The 19,464-nt window shown below is 35.0% G+C and overlaps 2 protein-coding genes across 3 annotated transcripts; both read left to right on the top strand.

Moving 5' to 3' along the window:
- Window positions 1–9,000: 9,000 nt before the first annotated feature.
- On the top strand, window positions 9,001–10,483 carry LOC121995289 (proteasome subunit beta type-6-like). Its single transcript, XM_042549068.1, has 7 exons — window positions 9,001–9,180; window positions 9,401–9,456; window positions 9,530–9,602; window positions 9,701–9,821; window positions 9,912–9,985; window positions 10,099–10,173; window positions 10,346–10,483. Exons 1-7 carry the CDS (start codon window positions 9,001–9,003, stop codon window positions 10,481–10,483), a joined length of 717 nt encoding a protein of 238 aa, XP_042405002.1.
- A 1,165-nt stretch (window positions 10,484–11,648) lies between these two features.
- On the top strand, window positions 11,649–16,358 carry LOC121997932 (tRNA-uridine aminocarboxypropyltransferase 2-like). 2 transcript variants are annotated; one of them, XM_042552607.1, is made up of 5 exons: window positions 11,649–11,847; window positions 11,929–11,982; window positions 12,622–12,710; window positions 14,638–15,460; window positions 16,078–16,358. In XM_042552607.1, exons 4-5 carry the CDS (start codon window positions 14,723–14,725, stop codon window positions 16,081–16,083), a joined length of 744 nt encoding a protein of 247 aa, XP_042408541.1. In that variant the 5' UTR covers window positions 11,649–11,847; window positions 11,929–11,982; window positions 12,622–12,710; window positions 14,638–14,722; the 3' UTR covers window positions 16,084–16,358. The 2 variants fall into 2 exon arrangements, with proteins under 2 accessions (XP_042408541.1, XP_042408540.1); XM_042552606.1 differs by lacking the exons at window positions 11,649–11,847; window positions 11,929–11,982; window positions 12,622–12,710 and having other exon boundaries at window positions 14,504–15,460.
- The last annotated feature ends 3,106 nt before the right edge of the window (window positions 16,359–19,464 follow it).

Below are 19,464 nucleotides of genomic sequence, written 5' to 3'. Positions count from 1 at the left end.
TCAGGCATTTTGATTTATCAAGCTAAATCTCACCCTTTGATAAGTCAAAGAAATAAATATTAAATATATGTGCTTGTTATTATATTAGGATTAAGAGCACACACTTCCATAATAACTAAGGTCTAGTTCTTTTATTAAATCAGTATAAAAAGAACTTACCTTAAATGGTCCTGCTCAATACACTTAGAGTGGACTAGTGTAATCTATTAGTCAAGATAAACTAATACCTAATTACACTACGACTATTCCAATGGTTTGTTCCTTTTCATCTTAGTCGTAAGCTACTGTTTATAATTTATAAATAACCGATAACACGATCTTCTGTATGTGACACCACACACTATGTTATCTACAATATAAATTAATTGATCATCTACATTTGGTATATATAAATATAGACACTTGACCAATGTGATTCTTATAAATGTTTATATAAAAGCTAGGCTTTTAGTATACATTCCAACACACATCACAAGCCTCCCCTTCAAGTCTAATCGAAGGAGGCGTAAGTCCGACTGACTAGACCAAGCCCAAAATAAAATCGCTACCGGACGCGAAATCAGATCACTAGGCTCGTCTTATTAGGTCGAATGAGTAGCTATGGTGATGCCGAGCGAACAACGAGAAACAAGTCGACCAACAGGCCGATGCCGGGCGAGTGGCAGAACGTCAAGCGAGCGACGAGTAAAATGATAGTAAGCCGAGCGACACGCGAGATGCTGAGTGGTCCGAGCGAACGAGTAGGCGATGTCGAACGGGTGACTGAGAAGATGTCGACCAATGGATTGTAAAATGCTAACCGAACCATCTAGCGAATGTTGAGCGTTCCACCGAGTAGTTCAAGTGTCTGGTCGAACGGACGAATAAGCGATCCTGGTCGGATGACTCTGAGAGTGTTGAATGAGTGGCCTAGAGAATGCTGACCGGGTGATCATAAAATGACGATCGGATTGTTGTAAAATGCGACCAAGAGACAAAAGTGTCATCCGAGCGACGAAAGATAGGGCCGAGCTGCTGCCAGGCCAAACTATCGAGCGAATTCTATGTGAGCGCCTGGACAAATACCGAGCAGGCAAAGCAGTGTTGGGCAAGAGTGGAGCCCGAAAATCGAATGGGAGCATAGTCCATGAAATCGAATGCGCAGAGACAGAAGTCATGAGCCGAACGAGCGCATCGCGCGTAGACTGAACTTGAGCGTAGCCCGTGAATCGAAGACGCATGGAAGCGAAAGTCATGAGCCGAACGAGCACATCACACGTTGACTGAATTGGAGCGTAGCCCGTGAATCGAAGGCGCCCGGAAGTGAAAGACTTTAGCCGAACGGATGCAGAGCCTATGAGATATCTTGACCCGCAACCAGTGGAGATACTCTTGTCCATAACGGGGGAGATAAGATGCTCTAATATGTTGGCCTGCGCCCAGTGGAAATCACTCGACCCTGAACAGGGGAGATAAGAGAATTCGCTAAGCTGGTCCGCGACCAGTGAAGACTGCCCGACTCCGAACTGGGGTGATAAATGTTCGTGAAGACTGCTCAACCCCGAATGAGGGAGATAGATGCTCATAAAGGTGGCTCGACCCCGAACGAGGGAGATAGAAGATCCGATGGTGGCAACTGCTCGGCCTCGAACGGGGGAGATAGAATATCTGATGGTGACAATCGCTCGACCCCAAACGGGGGAGATAGAAGATTCGATGATGACAATCGCTTGACCCCGAACGGGGGAGATAGAATATCCGATACGCTGGTCTACGACCAGTGACGACCGCTCGACCCCGAACGGGGGAGATAAATGCTCGTGAAGACTGCTCGACCCCGAACGGGGGAGATAAAATATCCGAAGCTAATCTGAGACCAGTGACGATCACTCGACCCCGAACGGGGGAGATAGAATATCTGATAAGCTCAACCCTGAACGGAGGAGAAAGAATATCCGAGAAGCTCGACCCCGAACGGGAGAGATAGATGCTCTGATAAGCTCAACCCCGAACGGGGGAGAAAGAATATCCGATAAGCTCGACCCCGAACGGGGGAGATAGATGCTCTGATAAGCTCAACCCCAAACGGGGGAGAAAGAATATCCGATGAACTAGTCCTTGCAGACGGGCTTTTATAGTCGTCGGTTCGACTCTGGGGTTTAACATCGCCGCTCAACGGTCTTCAAGCCGGGGTTTTTATAGTCGTTGGTTCGACTCTAGAGTTTAACGTCGCCGCTCGACAGTCTTCAGGCCGGGGGTTTTATAGTCGCCGGTTCGACTCTAGAGTTTAACGTCGCCGCTCGACGGTCTTCAAGCCGAGGTTTTTATAGTCGTCGGTTCGACTCTAGAGTTTAACGTCGTCGCTCGACGGTCTTCAATCCAGGGTTTTTATAGTCGCCGGTTCGACTCTAGAGTTTAACTTCGCCGCTCGACGGTCTTCAAGCTTGGGTTTTTATGGCCGCCCATTCGACTCTAGAGTTTAACGTCGCCGCTCGACGGTCTTCAAGCCGGGGTTTTTATAGTCGCCCGTTCGACTCTAGAGTTTAACGTCGTCACTCGACGGTCTTCAAGCCAGGGTTTTTATAGTCGCTGGTTCGACTCTAGTGTTTAACGTCACCGCTCGACAGTCTTCAGGCCGGGGGTTTTATAGTCGCCGGTTCGACTCTAGAGTTTAACGTCGTCACTCGACGGTCTTCAAGCCGGGGTTTTTATAGTCACCGGTTCAACTTTAGAGTTTAACGTCGCCGCTCGACGGTCTTCAATCCAAGGTTTTTATAGTGGCCGGTTCGACTCTAGAGTTTAATGTCGCCGCTCGACGGTCTTCATGCCAGGGTTTTTATAGTCGCCGGTTCGACTCTAGAGTTTAACGTCGCCGCTCGACGGTCTTCAAGCTGGAGTTTTTATAGTCGCCCGTTCGACTCTAGAGTTTAACGTCGCCACTCGACGATCTTTAATCTGGGGTTTTTATAGTCGTCGGTTCGACTCTAAAGTTTAATGTCGTCGCTCGACAATCTTCAGGCCGGGGGTTTTATAGTCGCCTGTTCGACTCTAGAGTTTAACGTCGCTGCTCGACGGTCTTTAGGCCGGGGGTTTTATAGTCGCCGGTTCGACTCTAGAGTTTAACGTCGCCGCTCGACGGTCTTCAAGCCGGGGTTTTTATAGTCGCCGGTTCGACTCTAGAGTTTAACGTCGCCGCTCGACGGTCTTCAATCCAGGGTTTTTATAGTCGCCGGTTCGACTCTAGAGTTTAACGTCGCCGCTCGACGGTCTTCATGCCGGGGTTTTTATAGTCGCCGGTTCGATTCTCGAGTTTAACGTCGCCGCTCAACGGTCTTCAAGTCGGAGTTTTTATAGTCGCACATTCGACTCTAGAGTTTAACGTCGTCGCTCGACGGTCTTTAAGCTAGAGTTTTTATAGTCGCCGGTTCGACTCTAAAGTTTAACGTCGTCGCTCGACAGTCTTTAGGCCGGAGGTTTTAAAGTCGCCGGTTCGACTCTAGAGTTTAACGTCGCTGCTCGACGGTCTTCAGGCCGGGGGTTTTATAGTCGCCGGTTCGACTCTAGAGTTTAACGTCGCCGCTCGATGGTCTTCAAGTCGGGGTTTTTATAGTCTCCGGTTCGACTTTAGAGTTTAACGTCGCCGCTCTACGGTCTTCAGGCCGGGGGTTTTATACTCGACTGCCTAAGGTTAAAATAGTGTTTAAAAATCATTTTTTAGTTAAAATGATTTTTTTAAGAAAATAATTTGTTATTTTAAATATTTTTTTAAAAAAAGTAATATTTAGTTAAAATATTTTTTTAAAATATAGTTTTTAAGTTAAAATATTTTATTTAAATATTTAATTTTTAAGTTAAAATACTTTTTTTTTAGTTTAAAATAATTTTTAGGTTAACATAGTTTTTTGAAATGATTTTTATTTAAAAATAGATTTTTAAATAATTTTTAATTTTAAATATTTTTTTAAAAAATAGTTTTTAGGTTAAAATATTTTTTTTTAAAAATTATGTTAAAATATTTTTTTAAAAAAATCAATTTTAGATTAAAATAATTTTTATTTAAAAAAGAATTTTTATGTTAAAATATTTTTTTAAATTAAAATAGTTTTTAAAATAATTTTAAGTTAAAATAGTTTTTTAAATAATTTTTAAGTTAAAATAGTTGTTTTTAAAAAAATAATCTGAAATTGAATTTTGATTTTAATTTTAAATTAAATTAAATTTGATTTGATTTAATTTAATTTAATTATTTTATTTGATTTTGATTTAAATTAAATTAAATTAATTTATTTGTATTTAATTTTAGTACTCAATTATCTCACCCGATCTAAATTTTCAATTAGGAAATCCTATAATTTTTATGAAATGAGTTAAGCTCAATTTCAAGGTTTGGTTAAACTTTGCGTTAGATTCAGGTTTAGCTTTGGCCTCAACAAACAAATATTTTTTGAATCAACTTCTGAGCTATGGTGAGTCATTTGGACGTCATTGGAGTAATCATGCCTTCGAGATTTTTCAAATAGTCCTAACCACTAAACTTAGTACAAAACCTTGGTGTAATTAGTTAGGATCTGTTATATATGGGTAGCTTCAGTTAGTTCCACTAAGTCAAATGCATCAAGTCGAAGTCATATCTTCCTAGGCATGCATAGACAGAGATTTCCTAACCTACTATCATCCAAAACTTCACCAGTATCGTATGTCAAGTTAAACTTTTATCCATTTTTAAGCTAAACCTAATTACCCTGCCGGACAGGTTATTTTTGGAGGTGCCAACTAATTTGAAGCCTCCCCCTGAATTATTGCTCTGAATTAAATTTTAGTTCTAGGTTTATGTCGATTACTTTTATAATTATAATGGGCTTGATGATAGTTTTGGTTTGATTTGGTTCTATAGTTATTTCTATTATTTGATTTTGGTTTAGTTGATTTACTTTTATAGTTAGGATTCTGAATAGGGTTATTTGATTTTACATAATATACTTTATTTTTAGATACATAGTATTGATTAATTCCTACTTGCGTGATTATACACACTTTTGAAACCTAAGCTTTAGTTTGTTTTTTGTCTTCAGTTACAAGTGACATAAATGACTTATTTATTGAGCTGGACTTGTATCCAATCCCAGACTTGTTGTATAATGCTGTTTGTTAATTCCAATTTTAGTGTTGAATTTTCCTCCTCAAGTTTTACGACTTGATTTAGATTTGATTTTTCAATTTATTCCTTGAGTTGTTGGTTTTCCTAATGAGCAAATTATTTTGATTTTCTTGTTTAGTTAATTTTCTATTTAAACATGCAACTACTTTAAAGAATGTTTTGCTTAAACTAAAATATATCTCATCGAAACCTTCAGAAACGAGTACAGACTTGTGGCTCAATTCGGGTTCAAATCCGTCTTTCGATTCGTCCTCCGATTCTGATTTGTGGGCCATCAGTGTGAGGTAACTTCGGTGCTTCTAATCATGGACATCTGATTCATCTGAAGACGATTTGTCCCACATTGCTTTGAGTGCCTTCTTTTTGGTTGCCTTGGTTTTGTCGTTCTTTAGCTTTGAGCACTCGTTCTTATGGTGACCCTTCTTGTTGCATTTGAAACAGGTCACATTTTTTGATTCGATAGTGGAGTTGATATTCTGCATGTCTTTTCTGTTGAAGTTCGTCTTTCTCCTAGTGAACATTTTTCTTACCAAGTTCACCGGGTGTTCTTCGTCTTCTGAGTTTTGGTCAAACTCATCTTCAGATTCAGGAATGATTTTTGACTTTTCCTTGGAGGAACCTACAAAAAGAGCAACACCTTTCTCGGTTCTGATATTAGTTTGTTCATGTAGCTCAAGTTCACAAAATAATTCGTCTAACTTTAATTTTGAAAGACTCTTTGAAATTTTGTAGGCATCCACGATGGAAGTCCACAGTGCATTTCAAGGAAATGCTTTTACGGCGTACCTTATTAAGTCGCGGTTCTCCATTTGGTGTCCGATTGTGTGAAGCTCGTTGAGGATATCCTTTATCCTCGCGTGGAGTCGACTCGCCGATTCTCCTTCCTGTATTTTTATATTAAATAATTTATTTAAATAAATATCTCGTTTAGTTACCTTAGCATCGCTGGTTCCGTTGTGCAGTTCGATGAGTTTGTCCCACAGTTCCTTCATATTTTCTTGTGAACCCACTCGATTCATGCTCTTCCTTCGTTACTCCACATTGTCAACATCAACATCGTCATTGTCATCCTCATCGTCAGATTGTTTTGGCTTGATACTGCAAGCGACTAAGGCACTGCACGGCCACGTTTAGGAGGATATCAGATCCCTTATCTTAACATTTTTCTTTATTGATCAGGATACAGTGTATATTATAAATTTGTCATGATCGTCCGATTGATGAAGAAATACAGGGATATGTAAATCTTAGAATAGAGAATCTGATTTCACGAATTCATAAAGATGTCGGTATGTACAGGCTGAAAACGTATTTAATCAATTTAATACAACAAATGAAAACATTACCAGTAAGTTTTAGATGTTATTTATTTCTTTTATATATACGTAACGTATTTGAAAGAGTTCTAAACCAGTAAAAAAAAAAGGACATAGCACTCGTTAATCGTACACAGTGCAGTAATTTTCCCGAAAAAAAATATATTATTATCGTACAGATGGAATGGAATGTTATGAGTGGTCAGTGATTAATTTTATAACACCTTAATATTTAAGATGATGGACTTAAAAATCATAATCGAAGGATAAATAAAATTATTCAAATTAATATAATTAATTACATCACATCACATCATAAATGTTAATATAGATAATGCATATTAACTACTATAGAAAACATGTCAACCTTATCCCACTGTACAATAGTATACGACGAGTTCTCATTAATTATATTATATATGAACGTGAGTAAGTTTAGCTTTTCATTAATCTAAAAATATTAATTTCGACCTCGTAATTACTAAGGTCGGCTTTAAGGTATATCATCAGAACGATCGCCAAGGCCCCCGATTCTTAGGAGGTCTCAAATTTACTATGCATATATAATATATAATATATATTATATATATAATTAGATTATTTTAATAAAAAAACTCTAAAAAATTATTAGATTATTTTAATAAAGGTTCAAATATATATTGTTGAATTGTTTTAATAAAGTCTAAAAAATATATATTTTCTATTAAAATTTAAGAAAAATAATCTAAAAAATAAAAGAAAGAAAAAAAAGAAGGTAAGTAATTATTTTTTTTCTCTTTCCAAGATTTTATTGTTTACCCAAGTCATAAGACACTGAAGAGTAAAATATGGATCATAAATGCTAATTTCGTATTTTTTTTCTCCTTTGAATCTTTTATAATTAAATAAAAAAAATTAATCTCCAATTGAAATTTTAGTTTCATCAATATCATCATTCATCAATATATAAACTTACGACATAAGTTACCTACTTATCTATACTTTTTTATTAATATTCAATATTGATTTTTATATTGTATTGGAGCCAATATTTTATTATTTTTCTTATAGAATTGAATGTGTTAAAATAAATCATCCCAATTTTAATTATCATAGAATAGATTATATCGATTGCTTCAAGCATGAACCAGACTTTATGTTCTACAACTATTATTTCCACAAACATATTAAAATTTAGCATGAACCAGGCTTATGTTTATTTCATTGTTAGCCTTGTTGTTGATTTAGTGTGTTTTATTTTTACACTTAAAATTTATAGTACAAACATACTTTCAAAGAAATATCAATTTGAAGTAAAAAAAAAATAAAAGAAAAAGAGTGAAATAGATTATTAAAACTCACAAAAGAGGTTCTTTGTAAGGTTTTTTAAAACTAGTTCTTCAATTAAAGATTCAATTGATGAATTACAAGAAGAAAGTCAATAAGAACTAAATAATCATACAACAAATGAGCAATAATCGAATAATCAAGAAGAATTAAATGATAATGCAATCAATGAACGGGAAGAATTGAGAGAAAATGATGATCATAATCATGCTACGAATGATTAGGAAGAATTGAGAGAAACTGATAATAATAATTTGAATATAAAGAGTTTGACAATTTTATATATAAAAAATGAGGTATTGGAAAATTTTAATTTTGAAAAACTTATTGATGATTTTGCTTCTCAAAGTGCTAGAAAATATAATTTTTTTCAATAATTATTTCATACTTATTTTTTTTATTTATCGGTATTACACTTTTTGAAGAAACTTAGGAAAGATATTTTATACAGTGTTGTACTTTTTGACGAATCTTGAGAAATATATTTTGTATCAAGTTTATTATATTTTAAATGAAATATATTATTTTTTAAATTTTCTATTAAACTATATTCAAATTATACGTTAGTATAATTTTTTTTCCTATAGGTCCCTTTTCTCTTTTTGTCCATGGGCCTCGAATAGTACCCGGGTAATTACTAATTAAATACAACTATTATATATGATATTTTGAAATTTAAAAATGATATTCGTCCTTTATAGTGTGTGACTTAATTACTTAAACTTAATAGTATTAATTAAGGCGAAGCATAAAGATGATCATGTTCGAATCAATATTAATTAATTATATGTGTCAGATGGGCAGAAAAAAAATGGTAGTTATTCTACTATGCAGAAAAGATATTGCACACATCATATAGGAATCACGAGCATGATTCTCCTGTCGGCTTCTTCCGAAAGATTTTAAAAATCAATCAATATTATTCATCATAATAATAAGATTATATACAATTATTCCATACGAAATAAATATGAATAAACTACAACTATTTATAAGGAATGAGATCATTGACAACTAAATCAAATCAAATATCTATAAATCTTCAAAAATATACGATATATCTAATTTAATATCTTCCTATAAATGCAATGCCAACATAGTAGACATAGATAAATATGCGTATTTTTATTTTTCCGCATCCTCTCGCTTCCTCTCAGATTTTCCCAAGTAGCAATGGATCTCCACCTCAACGCAGCAATGGATCTCCACCTCAACGCAGCAATGGATCTCCACCTCAACGCTCCCTATTGCATGGGAACGATTGTTGGCGTGACTTACGACGACGGCGTCGTCCTTGGCGCAGATTCCAGGATGACCATAGGAATGCTTGTCGCTAATGATTCGGTGTCGGACAAGATCACCCAGCTAACGGACAAAGTTTATATTTGTCGTTCTGGACCGGTAAGGGCCTCTGTATTTTTTTAGGTTCATTATTATTTTAAGTAGATATAACTTCTTCTAGTTATATTGGTAGGAATTTGATCTCTATTTCTATCTCAAATCGTTTTTTATTTTTTTTTTTACCACAAAAGGTTGGGATGTCTTCTATGGGATCGTGATTATTAGTTTAGTTTTTTGAGGTTCTTAATGCAGTCTTTTAACAAGTTTTGGTTTTTTATAGGCTGCTGTTTTGGAGTTTGTCTCAGATTATGTTAGAAACATTCTGGATCAACAAACGTGAGCTACACTATAATATTTACTTCGTATTTGTAAAAACATGAAACATGTATTTTGTTTGTTTATGCCACAGAATTCAATTTGGGCAACCTGCAACTGTCAAAGCGACGGCTAATTTAGTTAGATTATTCTCTTATAAAAATACGGTACCAAAACATTACGATTCCTAGTGAAATACATGCTATAATTTTTTATTTATTTATTTTAAGATACACAATAGCACTCTTATACTATTCTACAAAAGAACGCGATACAAATGGGGCAGATGGGTATGATTGTTGGTGGATGGGATAAGTACGAAGGAGGTCAAATATTTGCTGTCGCGCAAGGAGGGACAATTTTAAAGCTGCCTTATGCAATTGATGGTTGGTATAAATATCCTAATTTTGAGAATCAAAATAAAACTTATGTTTTTGTCCATATATTGTATATGATCACATGTGTACTCTCAATAGGATCTGGCTCAAGCGGTATTGAAGGTTTTTTGGACCGAGCATGGAAAGAAGGGATGAGCAAAGATAAAGCCGAGGTGTGAGAAGTCAAGGCAACTTATGCAATTTCTGTTTTTAGCATTATGAGTATTTGCTTTCATATTGTTTGGATTATTGTAATTTGAGAGATTGGGACCGTTTTAAAATGCAGAAATTAGTAGTGAAAGCTGTATCGCTCGCTATAGCCAGCGATGCAGCGAGTGGAGGAGCTGTTCGTACAGTTACAGTGAGTATTTTAATTGTTAAGTGCATAATTTCTATCCAAGAAGTATATATTTTTTTTCGTTAATATTTATTTTCCTGAAAGAGAATAAAAATACTCAATTCAATTGTCCAATTATAATTCAGCCGACCAATTTTAAATAATTTTACTTCTCATTTCTTCTCTGATGTTGCAGATAAACTCTGATGGCGTCAGGAAAAATTGCTATCCGCCCGATTCGCTACCTCTGTGTGATGATAAACGTCGACGGACAAAGACGAAGAAGACGACGACGACCCGTACTGAGCGTCGTATTGATGCTCCGAAGCCATAAAACTTCAGTCTGGAGTAGATGAACATTAAAATCTATATTTGATGATCTATTATTAACTCCTTGTTTAAGATAACTGAGAGTGAATATTGAAACACTATTGAGCTGCCTTTAAATTGAAACACTTATCAATATTTCGTTTTAACACATACACATATTATTGATGAATCTATCTCTCTTTAAATAGTAACTTAATGATTTTTGTTATAAAATTTATATATATATTTTTCAACACTGTATATTGAATGTTCTCTGAATCGAAAATATGGAATACTGATGATATATATATATGCAGGATTTATAGATTTAAAAGGAATTATAGAATATTTTAGATATTATGATCGCAGATATGATATTTTTAATTAAAATGGTACAATTTATATTTGCAGCCCCAGTTATAGATGGGGAAAATCAAACCGATGTCTCTTAGTTTAATTTTGTCCTGGATTTATTTGACTTTAAGTGACTTTTTTCTGAAAACTTCTTGATTGTCTACCACTTATCAAAAAATAAAAAAATAAATAAAATTACATTACATTATAGTTTTTTCCCCTATTTATCACCAATCATATCCAGTCAAATGTAAAATTTTATTGATCCATTAATATTGTGCTTAATGATAAATTTCAATGATATTAATAAAATCTCAATATCATTAATAATTTTATCATTCTCAATATAAATTATTAATGGTTTTCCTATTTGATAATAAATTATTTGAATTTCATAATAAACTTTATAGACTATTTTGATTAAATCTATATGGTTTATTTTCTGAATTCTTCATTATTTTGGTTAGAACTGAATTCAATAATCTAATCATCATTAATTATTAGTAATTTTGATAATTATTTTAAAATAAATTTTTATTTATTCCATTGATTATATTATATTATTATATATAAAAAATAATTAATGTAGCGTTAACTCTGAGATGATCAACCTATATTGTTATATCTTTAAACTTTCCATCACCATGACCCGGGGAATATTATATTGTTATATCTTTAAGCGTCTACGGATAACAAGTAGTTTATTTACTTTGACTTTGATTCAAGGCGGCGAACCGGTTCCGTGGCCATGTCCATCCGACCGCTTCCACTCTGTGCCCTGCTGAGCTCTCTTCTCCCATCAAGGCCCCTTGTCCCCCTCCTCTCTGTCTCCCACCTTCGTTCCCTTGCGAACGCGAGTAGATTTCTCTGCTGCCAATCCTGCATTTGCTGCCAAATCACGCAAGGAGACCCGCTACCAGCGCCGAACCATCATCCGTGGTGACCTCCGAGGACGACAGCTACGGGGGAAAGCAGGTCATCAACCTCACCCCTCATCTATACAAATGTGTCTTATCCAATGTCCGCGAACATCCGGTAATGCTCACATCTCGCTGTTTTTCCCATCGTTTCAGCGGGCGGAATCTGGTTTAATTAATTTTGATTTGACGAGTTTAGATTCTTCGTGAACTGCGGGAAGAATCATCGACTATGCCAGGAAGCCAGGTGCAGGTATTACTGCTTGTTTCGTTGCTTTTGCCTCATGTTCTAGAGTACATCTTGTCTCGAATGTATTTCGTTTGATATGCAATTTGAGATCCTTTTGAACCTCTGTCCTTCAAGTCATTTCTCGTTTTTATGTGAGAATTCGTAGCAGAACTGTGGCGTCGTCTTTAATACGATTGATGATGATAGATTAGTCCTATATCGAAATGACCATATAAGGAAATTACATATTGGAGAAAAATTTAGGGTGATAAAACATTAATAATAAATTACGTCAAATTGGGAATGGGCCAAAGTTGTTCAGGAATAAAAGAGATTATATGTTTTGGTCAGATTTGCCCATGAAGGTGACTCATTTCATTGTGATCATTGAAGGTGCCTTTCGTCACAGTCATGACTTAGTTAAACAATCCCCTTGAAGAGAAAGATAAAAAATCAACAGTAGTAAATTTCACTTTATAACCATACACAAACTTTGTATTTTCATATCAGTCTTAACTCTTGTATTCTACATGAATATTACACCAGAGACCAGAGTTTTTTTTATTCTGCATCTCAGCCCTGGATCGAACACAAAATATATGTATTTTCTTTAGTGTTTAAGCTTGTGGCACCTGGTCCTAAATAAATAACTTTTTCCTATAGGTATCTTCTGATCAAGCCCAACTACTAGTGAAGTGATTCTTGCACAAATTCTTGGAGCACAAAGGCGTATTCAAGTTGGTGTCTATACAGTATGATTTCTTTAAATATATCTTTGTTTGGATCCACTTACTTTTCTTCTATAGACCTTTTGAATCATCATGTCTTGTTTTCTTCAGTTATTGCAATTGCATGATCTTGAATTTGTTCTTTAATTGCTTGCTTTCAAGCATTAATATTACTTGAACTTAGCTAGATTGTCTTGTCATCACTCGTCATTCTATATAAAAATTAGACTTAGTTAAATAACCTTGTCATAACTCATCATTCTATATAAAACTTAATGGTAGATAATCATTTTCTCCCGCCTATACAATTGGGCCTAATTCCTCATTTGTTGTTGTCTTGATTAGAACTCGCTTTCACTAAGTGATATCGTAGGATTTGACAATTTAACACGTGCTAAACTTTGGACTCATTATGTTGCAGTTTATTGATCAACCTATATCGTTAGGACTAGTAGATGAGCTAATTTCCTTGCAGATGTGCTAAATATAGATGCAACTATGATTTATTTGTTAACCATTCTATTTAAAGAATGCTATATAATTAAGGATAATTCTCAGCTAAAAATTTCTGCTCTTTATCTCAAGGTTACTCTTCTTTAGGTATTGCAATGGTTTTACCTGAGACTCGGTCAATTAGTTGCATGTGAAAGAGATGAGAGATGCCTTGAAATTGCAAATAAATATTATACACCAGATGGAGTGGCTCACAAGGTTTATTCCATCTGTGTTTAATTTATCTACATTGCTAGCTAAGATCTAGTGCCTCAGTATGTTGTTTATCTGCTACTACATGCTCAGATGAATATGATCCAAATAACACTCTTATGTTGGCTTCTCTATATGAATTATAATTGCTGTTACAATTTTATGATAGTACTCATCCACGGAGTTCATTCTTTTGGTCACTGTCATCCCTTTTACTGGTATCTTCTCATCTTATAGTTTTTGAAACATTACCACAGTAAAAAAAATGAAGCCATACCTCTTTTTCAGCCGTTCCTTTCCTTTTGCAGCTGCATACCCTTCTTACCCCAATAATCTAGAATTACCTAGGCCGTGGTTGCGCCAACTGGGTTCTATTGCCATGCAATTGGTGCCTTTGTACTCCCAGTGCCTGTTACACATATTCAGAAAAAATAATGTATGCATGTGTTTTGTTTAATAACACAAAAAATTGCTTTTAGTTTGAAATTGGAAAAATGAGATAATTATTAACCCAATTGTTAGTACATTTGCCTTAATCAATAAAATAATAAGGATAAGGATGTAGTGATTACTTTTGAAGTTTGAAAATTGGGAGAAGTGGAAAAGGATCTTCAGATGAAATTTATTCAGTGACACATTAAAAGTATTTAGAGCCCATATTTATGCTAGGAGATATGGCTTTTGCTAATGCTAGTAAATGACAATCTAAAACTTCTCTTTGAAGTTGTTCAACAAAGTCTATACTTGGTTATCTTTTCTAGTTAGGTAGCTAATTAACATCATTATTCTTAAGCCTTTTCTTTTGACAATCACTTTGAGAATTTTAGTGTAATTTGGTTTACTTTTGTTGTCTCTAAAACTTCTGCAGTATGCTCTTCCTATTCCTGATCAAACATTTGTTGAATTTGGTTTGTCTTACAGCTATGGGCAATGGTAGAAAGAAGGAAGAATTATGATTTCCTGCTAGCATTTGTTTTTTTTGTGCCAAGTGTAATTTTGGATATGTAGTTTTCTTTTTAATGATGGTTTAACTTTTTCCAACAGAGCTTCAAGGCGGTAAATATTTGTTTATTGATCCCTTTTTGTTCCAAGTCTCTGTATTCCTGCCTTATTTTATTTATTTATTTCAGGAGTTAAAACACTGTTTTTTTTTCTTTTTTTTTTTTTTCAAAATATATATCTTCCTCTTTATTTTATTTATTATTTTTGCCTGATAAAGTTTTTCTAATATCATCATGGGAGGAAGTGACGAAGTGGATGATGGCGGTCGTAACGATGCGGAAGAAGTGGCGGCGGCGGCGGCCGTCGGAGTGGAGAAAGGCGGACGGGAGATGTGCTGGGACGGGTGCGGACGGCCAGTGAGCGTGTGCGTGTGCGCCCATCTCCCCGCTCAGCCGATCCCTACCTCCACTACTATCATCGTCCTCCACCATCCCCACGCCCTCCGCCGCAACCCTCTCTCCACCCTCCCCCTTCTCTCCCGCTCCCTCCTGCGATGCGACGCCCTCCCTGGCCGCCGACTCCGCCTCGGCTCCCATTCCCTCCTCGACTCCCTCTACCGGAACGCGACCGATCGCCCCTCCGCTGTCTTCCTCTTACCCGGAGGCAGGGATCTCTCCCTCTTTGCCACCGAGTCGGGGCCCCTGCCCTCCGTCCTCGTCGTGTTCGACGGCACGTGGAGGCAAGCAAAGGAGATGGCGGCGGCGAGCGCGCCATTCCTCGAGCGGTTTGCTGTTAGGGTTTCACTGGGCGGATACGATCCGGGGGTGGAGGGGCCGAGCACGTTCGAGTCCGAGCTGGTGCTGAGGAAGGAGCCATTCCAGGGTTGTGTGAGCACAATGGAGGCGGTGGCGAGGGCGTTGCGAGTGATGGAGCCGAGTGGAAAGGGGGCGGAGGTGGAGGGCGCGCTGCTGTTGCTGCTGAGAGCCATGGTGGGCTTCCAGGCGCGCCACCTGCAGCCGACGAAGCCCCGCGCCAAACTGAAGAAGAAAAAGGAAATCATGGCAGAAATGGTGGCGACTGGGAAGACAAATGAGAAGAAGGGAGCTGCCGAGGAACAAAATCTAACGGTACAATTGCTATGCTCATAACCTGTTTGTTGTTATTAGTCATAGAAAGAGCAATATTATTTATACCATTGAATTTGTGCTTCTAAATCATCTATTTTTTTCTTTCAATTTTTAATCAGTAGCTAAACATTTATTTTAGATGTTTCCGTCAGCATAAACTACCATAATACAGTTTCATGATCGTTAGCAATGAAAGTAACTTGCCGCAATAGAATATATATTCTAAACTTGTTTCTTCTTCTTGCATTGTTAAGCCCCTCGAGTGCAGGTGATCATGCAAACTTGTTATCTTTGCATGTTTCTTCTGTTGTTCCCTCTCCCTACATCTCCTATAAGCTTCAAATTAAATATCTTATTGGTTCTATTGCACTCAGTTGATGAACTTGTTACCTTAATTTGTCTTCCTAATAGCACTGTGTTTGCTGATCTGTAGATTCAAGTGGTTAAATAGAGAAATAATGGTCAGATTGAAATGGTTTTCCTAAAGCAATTGAAACTATTTAAAAATGCTTGTATCAATGTTGTTGATGAGATAAATTAAGCTATTTTGCACTTAACTTGGTATAATTTTTTCTGGTACATAACAACTATTTGTTTTCCTCCAAATCTTGACACAGGAATAAACCTTATAAATGAAAACCAAGAAGTTTTATCAGCCTGTCAGAGCAACATCTCAGCCAATTGCAAATATATATCATCAAGAAGATCCAACATCGTATCTTCATATGATTGTTGGTAGTGTGCCCTTTTAAACTGAAAAACAGTGTATCGCAATGATAAAAAGAAAAAGTTTATCTTATCAGCCATCTTGGATTTATAGTTTTCTTTGTTGGTGGTTTGATTTATTCGAACAAAGCTTCATGACGGTGAAACACCTGTTGATACTTTTTGTTCAAAATCTTTATATTCCTGCTTTTTTTTTGCTTGATAAAGTTTTGTGTGATGTTCTTGTAATTTTCCCTGTTAATTATTGGAGTCTACACCTCCCTCTATTATGCTTTCGCTCGAAACGCTCCACTTGAAATCAAATGGAAAAAGGGTTGATGTGTGCATGAGCCATTATGGGAGGAAGAAATGAATTATGGTCGAGCTTTATAGCCGTTGATGTGGATAATAACAGAGGAAAATGTTTATGTGCATTTTAGCAGTGCAGGATTTTAGAGACAAGTATTCTTGTGCCCTTATCTGTTTGATAAGGAATTAATCAGTTGGAGAGACTCCACTCCAGCGGCAAAAAAACAAGGTGAAGGTCCGTCCAGCCTGCCCGAGGGATTTATGTGTCGCCTGAGATTCTACCTCTCAATCTCAAGTGGGAGAGACTCCACTCCAGCAACTAAACCATTGCATTGGCCTCGATTTCTAAAGGAAGAAGTCAACTCTATCGATCTTTCAATTCGGATGATTAGTGAATTAGTGTCAATCCATTGATTAATTCTGTCAAGATTATTTATTTTTTTGTTGAGAGAGTACCATTGTAATTGATTAAACACGAGATTATTTTTCTTATCTCTTAAACCAATCGAATCTTAATTAACCCTGCTCGTCTTTCGTATAATCTTAAACCATCCCATATGTGGAATCGTCATATCAGCAGCCCCTCTAGAGCCGGTCTTAGGGATATGGAGGGAGGTAAATATAGGTACACAACTGAAAGCGCATAGTCGGGACGTTAATCTTAGATAATGACACCCCGAGCATCGAACCCTAGATTTTTTGGTCATGAAACTATGCGCCTCCCGCTCTACTACGCCTTAGGGACCTTAAACCATCCCATATGCTCCTAGGGTAAGATGTTATGGTTAAATTCTCTAATGATAGATCAGGATGAGATTTAATTATGGTATATTATTAAGGATTTTTTTTAACGGAGATTTGAGAATGTTAGTTATTAAGATAAATTTTTATTTGTACTTTTCTGATTACCCAGATGATTACTAAAAAATTTCTATGAAATTAAATCCATCATTCCATGTTTAGTAGTATTTGGCTCATCATGTTTTTTAACCATACCATATACTTTACTATAGGATAAACTGTATACTTTACTATATGATTAACTAATATACGTTTTAGTGTTACTTTATCATGAAAAAATAATAGACTTAAAATTTACCATTTATTTGAAAATACACATGTATAATATAATATTCTTATCAAGGTGGTCTCAATCATTTTTGAGGTCCTATGTGAAAAAAAATTTAATATTTTTTAAATTAATCTTGAGGTCCTAGGCGAAAATAAAATTTTAATAATTTTTAAATAAATATTATTAGAAATATTTAATTTTGTTACTTATAGTAAAAGGTGGAATTTACCACCCTAGCAGCCCAACACGATCGACCTTACGACCAAGCTGTAATTGGCCACTGCGAGGAGAGCATTTTTCTTGGCTTTGCCGAGATTTATCACCTTGTCCATTGTCACAATATCTACCCTGTATTAGCCAACTCAACCATATCTCAAGGGTGATATTTAATTTTATTAGTAAAATTTAAAAGGTAGCATATATTGCTAATAATTATTTATACAATTAGAAGTAGTGACTAATTAAGTGACATAGCAATAACTTTATTATGTCAAACTTTATTTTTTTATTATTAGTAAAATTTAAAAAATAAAAAATATTTTATATTAACTAATTTAGAATAAAGAAATAAATTATTGTAATACTTTTAATATACATTTTAATTATAATTTTTTTAAAAAATTATCAATCATTTTTAACTTCGAAGAAGGAAAGTCTCGACACAGCGGTAAAATTATTATATGACCTAGAGGAAATAGGTTCGTGTACTAGATATAGTCACTACATATAATAAACTTTCCTCAGAATCTCGTATTGACGGGAGCTTCATGAATTAAATTATCTTTTTATCAATTTTAACTTTTGATAAATTATTAATAAAATTTATTTAGTTAGAAAATATCGATAGTGACTTATTAAAGAAAATAATGAAAGAAAAATAAAAGTTAAGAAACATAATACTACAGTATTAAATATGCTTTTGACTTTTAAAAATATTTTTATAAAAAAATATTAATTAATTATAACCAATAAATAATTTTAATTTATTAACAAAATTTAATTTTGATTAATAAATTAAAATTTTATCAGCAAAAATTTTAAAATTACTAATTAAATTTTAATAAAAAAATAAAAAAATTATCAAACAAATCTAATTTTAATTGTAAAAAAATAAAATTATTAATTAAATCTAACACGAGTAAAAGACTAAAAAAATCCAGATTTAATCTATAAAAAATTTAAATTTTTTAACCAAATATAACTAACTAAAAAATTAAAATTACTGATGAAAATAAATCTTCATTAAAAGTTTTTTAACTATAATTTTAAATATTTAATATCCAAACTCATATATTTTTACATTAATATTCATATTTAATTTATATAGGTATATATATATACATGTAAAATTTATGAGCCCCAATATAATAAGGGCCCTAGGTATAGACCTTAAGGACCTCGGTAATTTACCAAAGGCCACATGTAGAGATCTAAATTTACCAAAAGACATACGTTACTTTGATATTTACCAAAAAACATACCTTGTTCAGTGTATTTACTATTTTGCCCTCCTGACAATTTGACTTTTTCTATCGTTTTTTTCTTTTCTCCATTATTTTTCTCTCTCTTCTCTTTAACATTAGTCAAATTTTTAATAACATTTTAATACATTTGAAGAAGCAAAAATAAATAATGAATAGCATATTTGAACTCCTTGTCATTTCAGAAATCGATTGGAACTAAAATGAATGTAATCGGAACTCTGTAGGTCGATCAGTGAGTTTCGGTCAAAACCCACTGATGGACCTAGAGAGCTCCGATTGCACCCATTTCAGTTTCTATGGATTTCTAAAATTACAAGGAGTTCAAATATGATGTCCATTATTTATTTTGACTTTTCATAGATGTTAACATGCAAAATGAAAGAATCGTTAAAAACACCCATATTGTGCCTGATATGGAATCATATCAAGCCCAC

Source organism: Zingiber officinale, chromosome 6A, assembly GCF_018446385.1.
Source record: "Zingiber officinale cultivar Zhangliang chromosome 6A, Zo_v1.1, whole genome shotgun sequence".
NCBI lineage: Eukaryota > Viridiplantae > Streptophyta > Magnoliopsida > Zingiberales > Zingiberaceae > Zingiber > Zingiber officinale.
The sequence above is the reverse complement of the archived record's forward strand: the minus strand, read 5'-3'. Positions and strand labels throughout refer to the sequence as shown.

What these genes read in the sequence shown, in the direction of transcription:
- LOC121995289 (XM_042549068.1), top strand. Translation starts at nt 9,001, where the DNA reads ATGGATCTCCACCTCAACGCTCCCTATTGCATGGGAACGATTGTTGGC. An exon ending in GCTGCCTTATGCAATTGATG is followed by an intron (nt 9,822 to 9,911) that starts GTTGGTATAAAT and finishes TACTCTCAATAG; the next exon opens with GATCTGGCTCAAGCGGTATT. An exon ending in TGAGCAAAGATAAAGCCGAG is followed by an intron (nt 9,986 to 10,098) that starts GTGTGAGAAGTC and finishes TTTAAAATGCAG; the next exon opens with AAATTAGTAGTGAAAGCTGT.
- LOC121997932 (XM_042552606.1), top strand. Translation starts at nt 14,627, where the DNA reads ATGGGAGGAAGTGACGAAGTGGATGATGGCGGTCGTAACGATGCGGAA.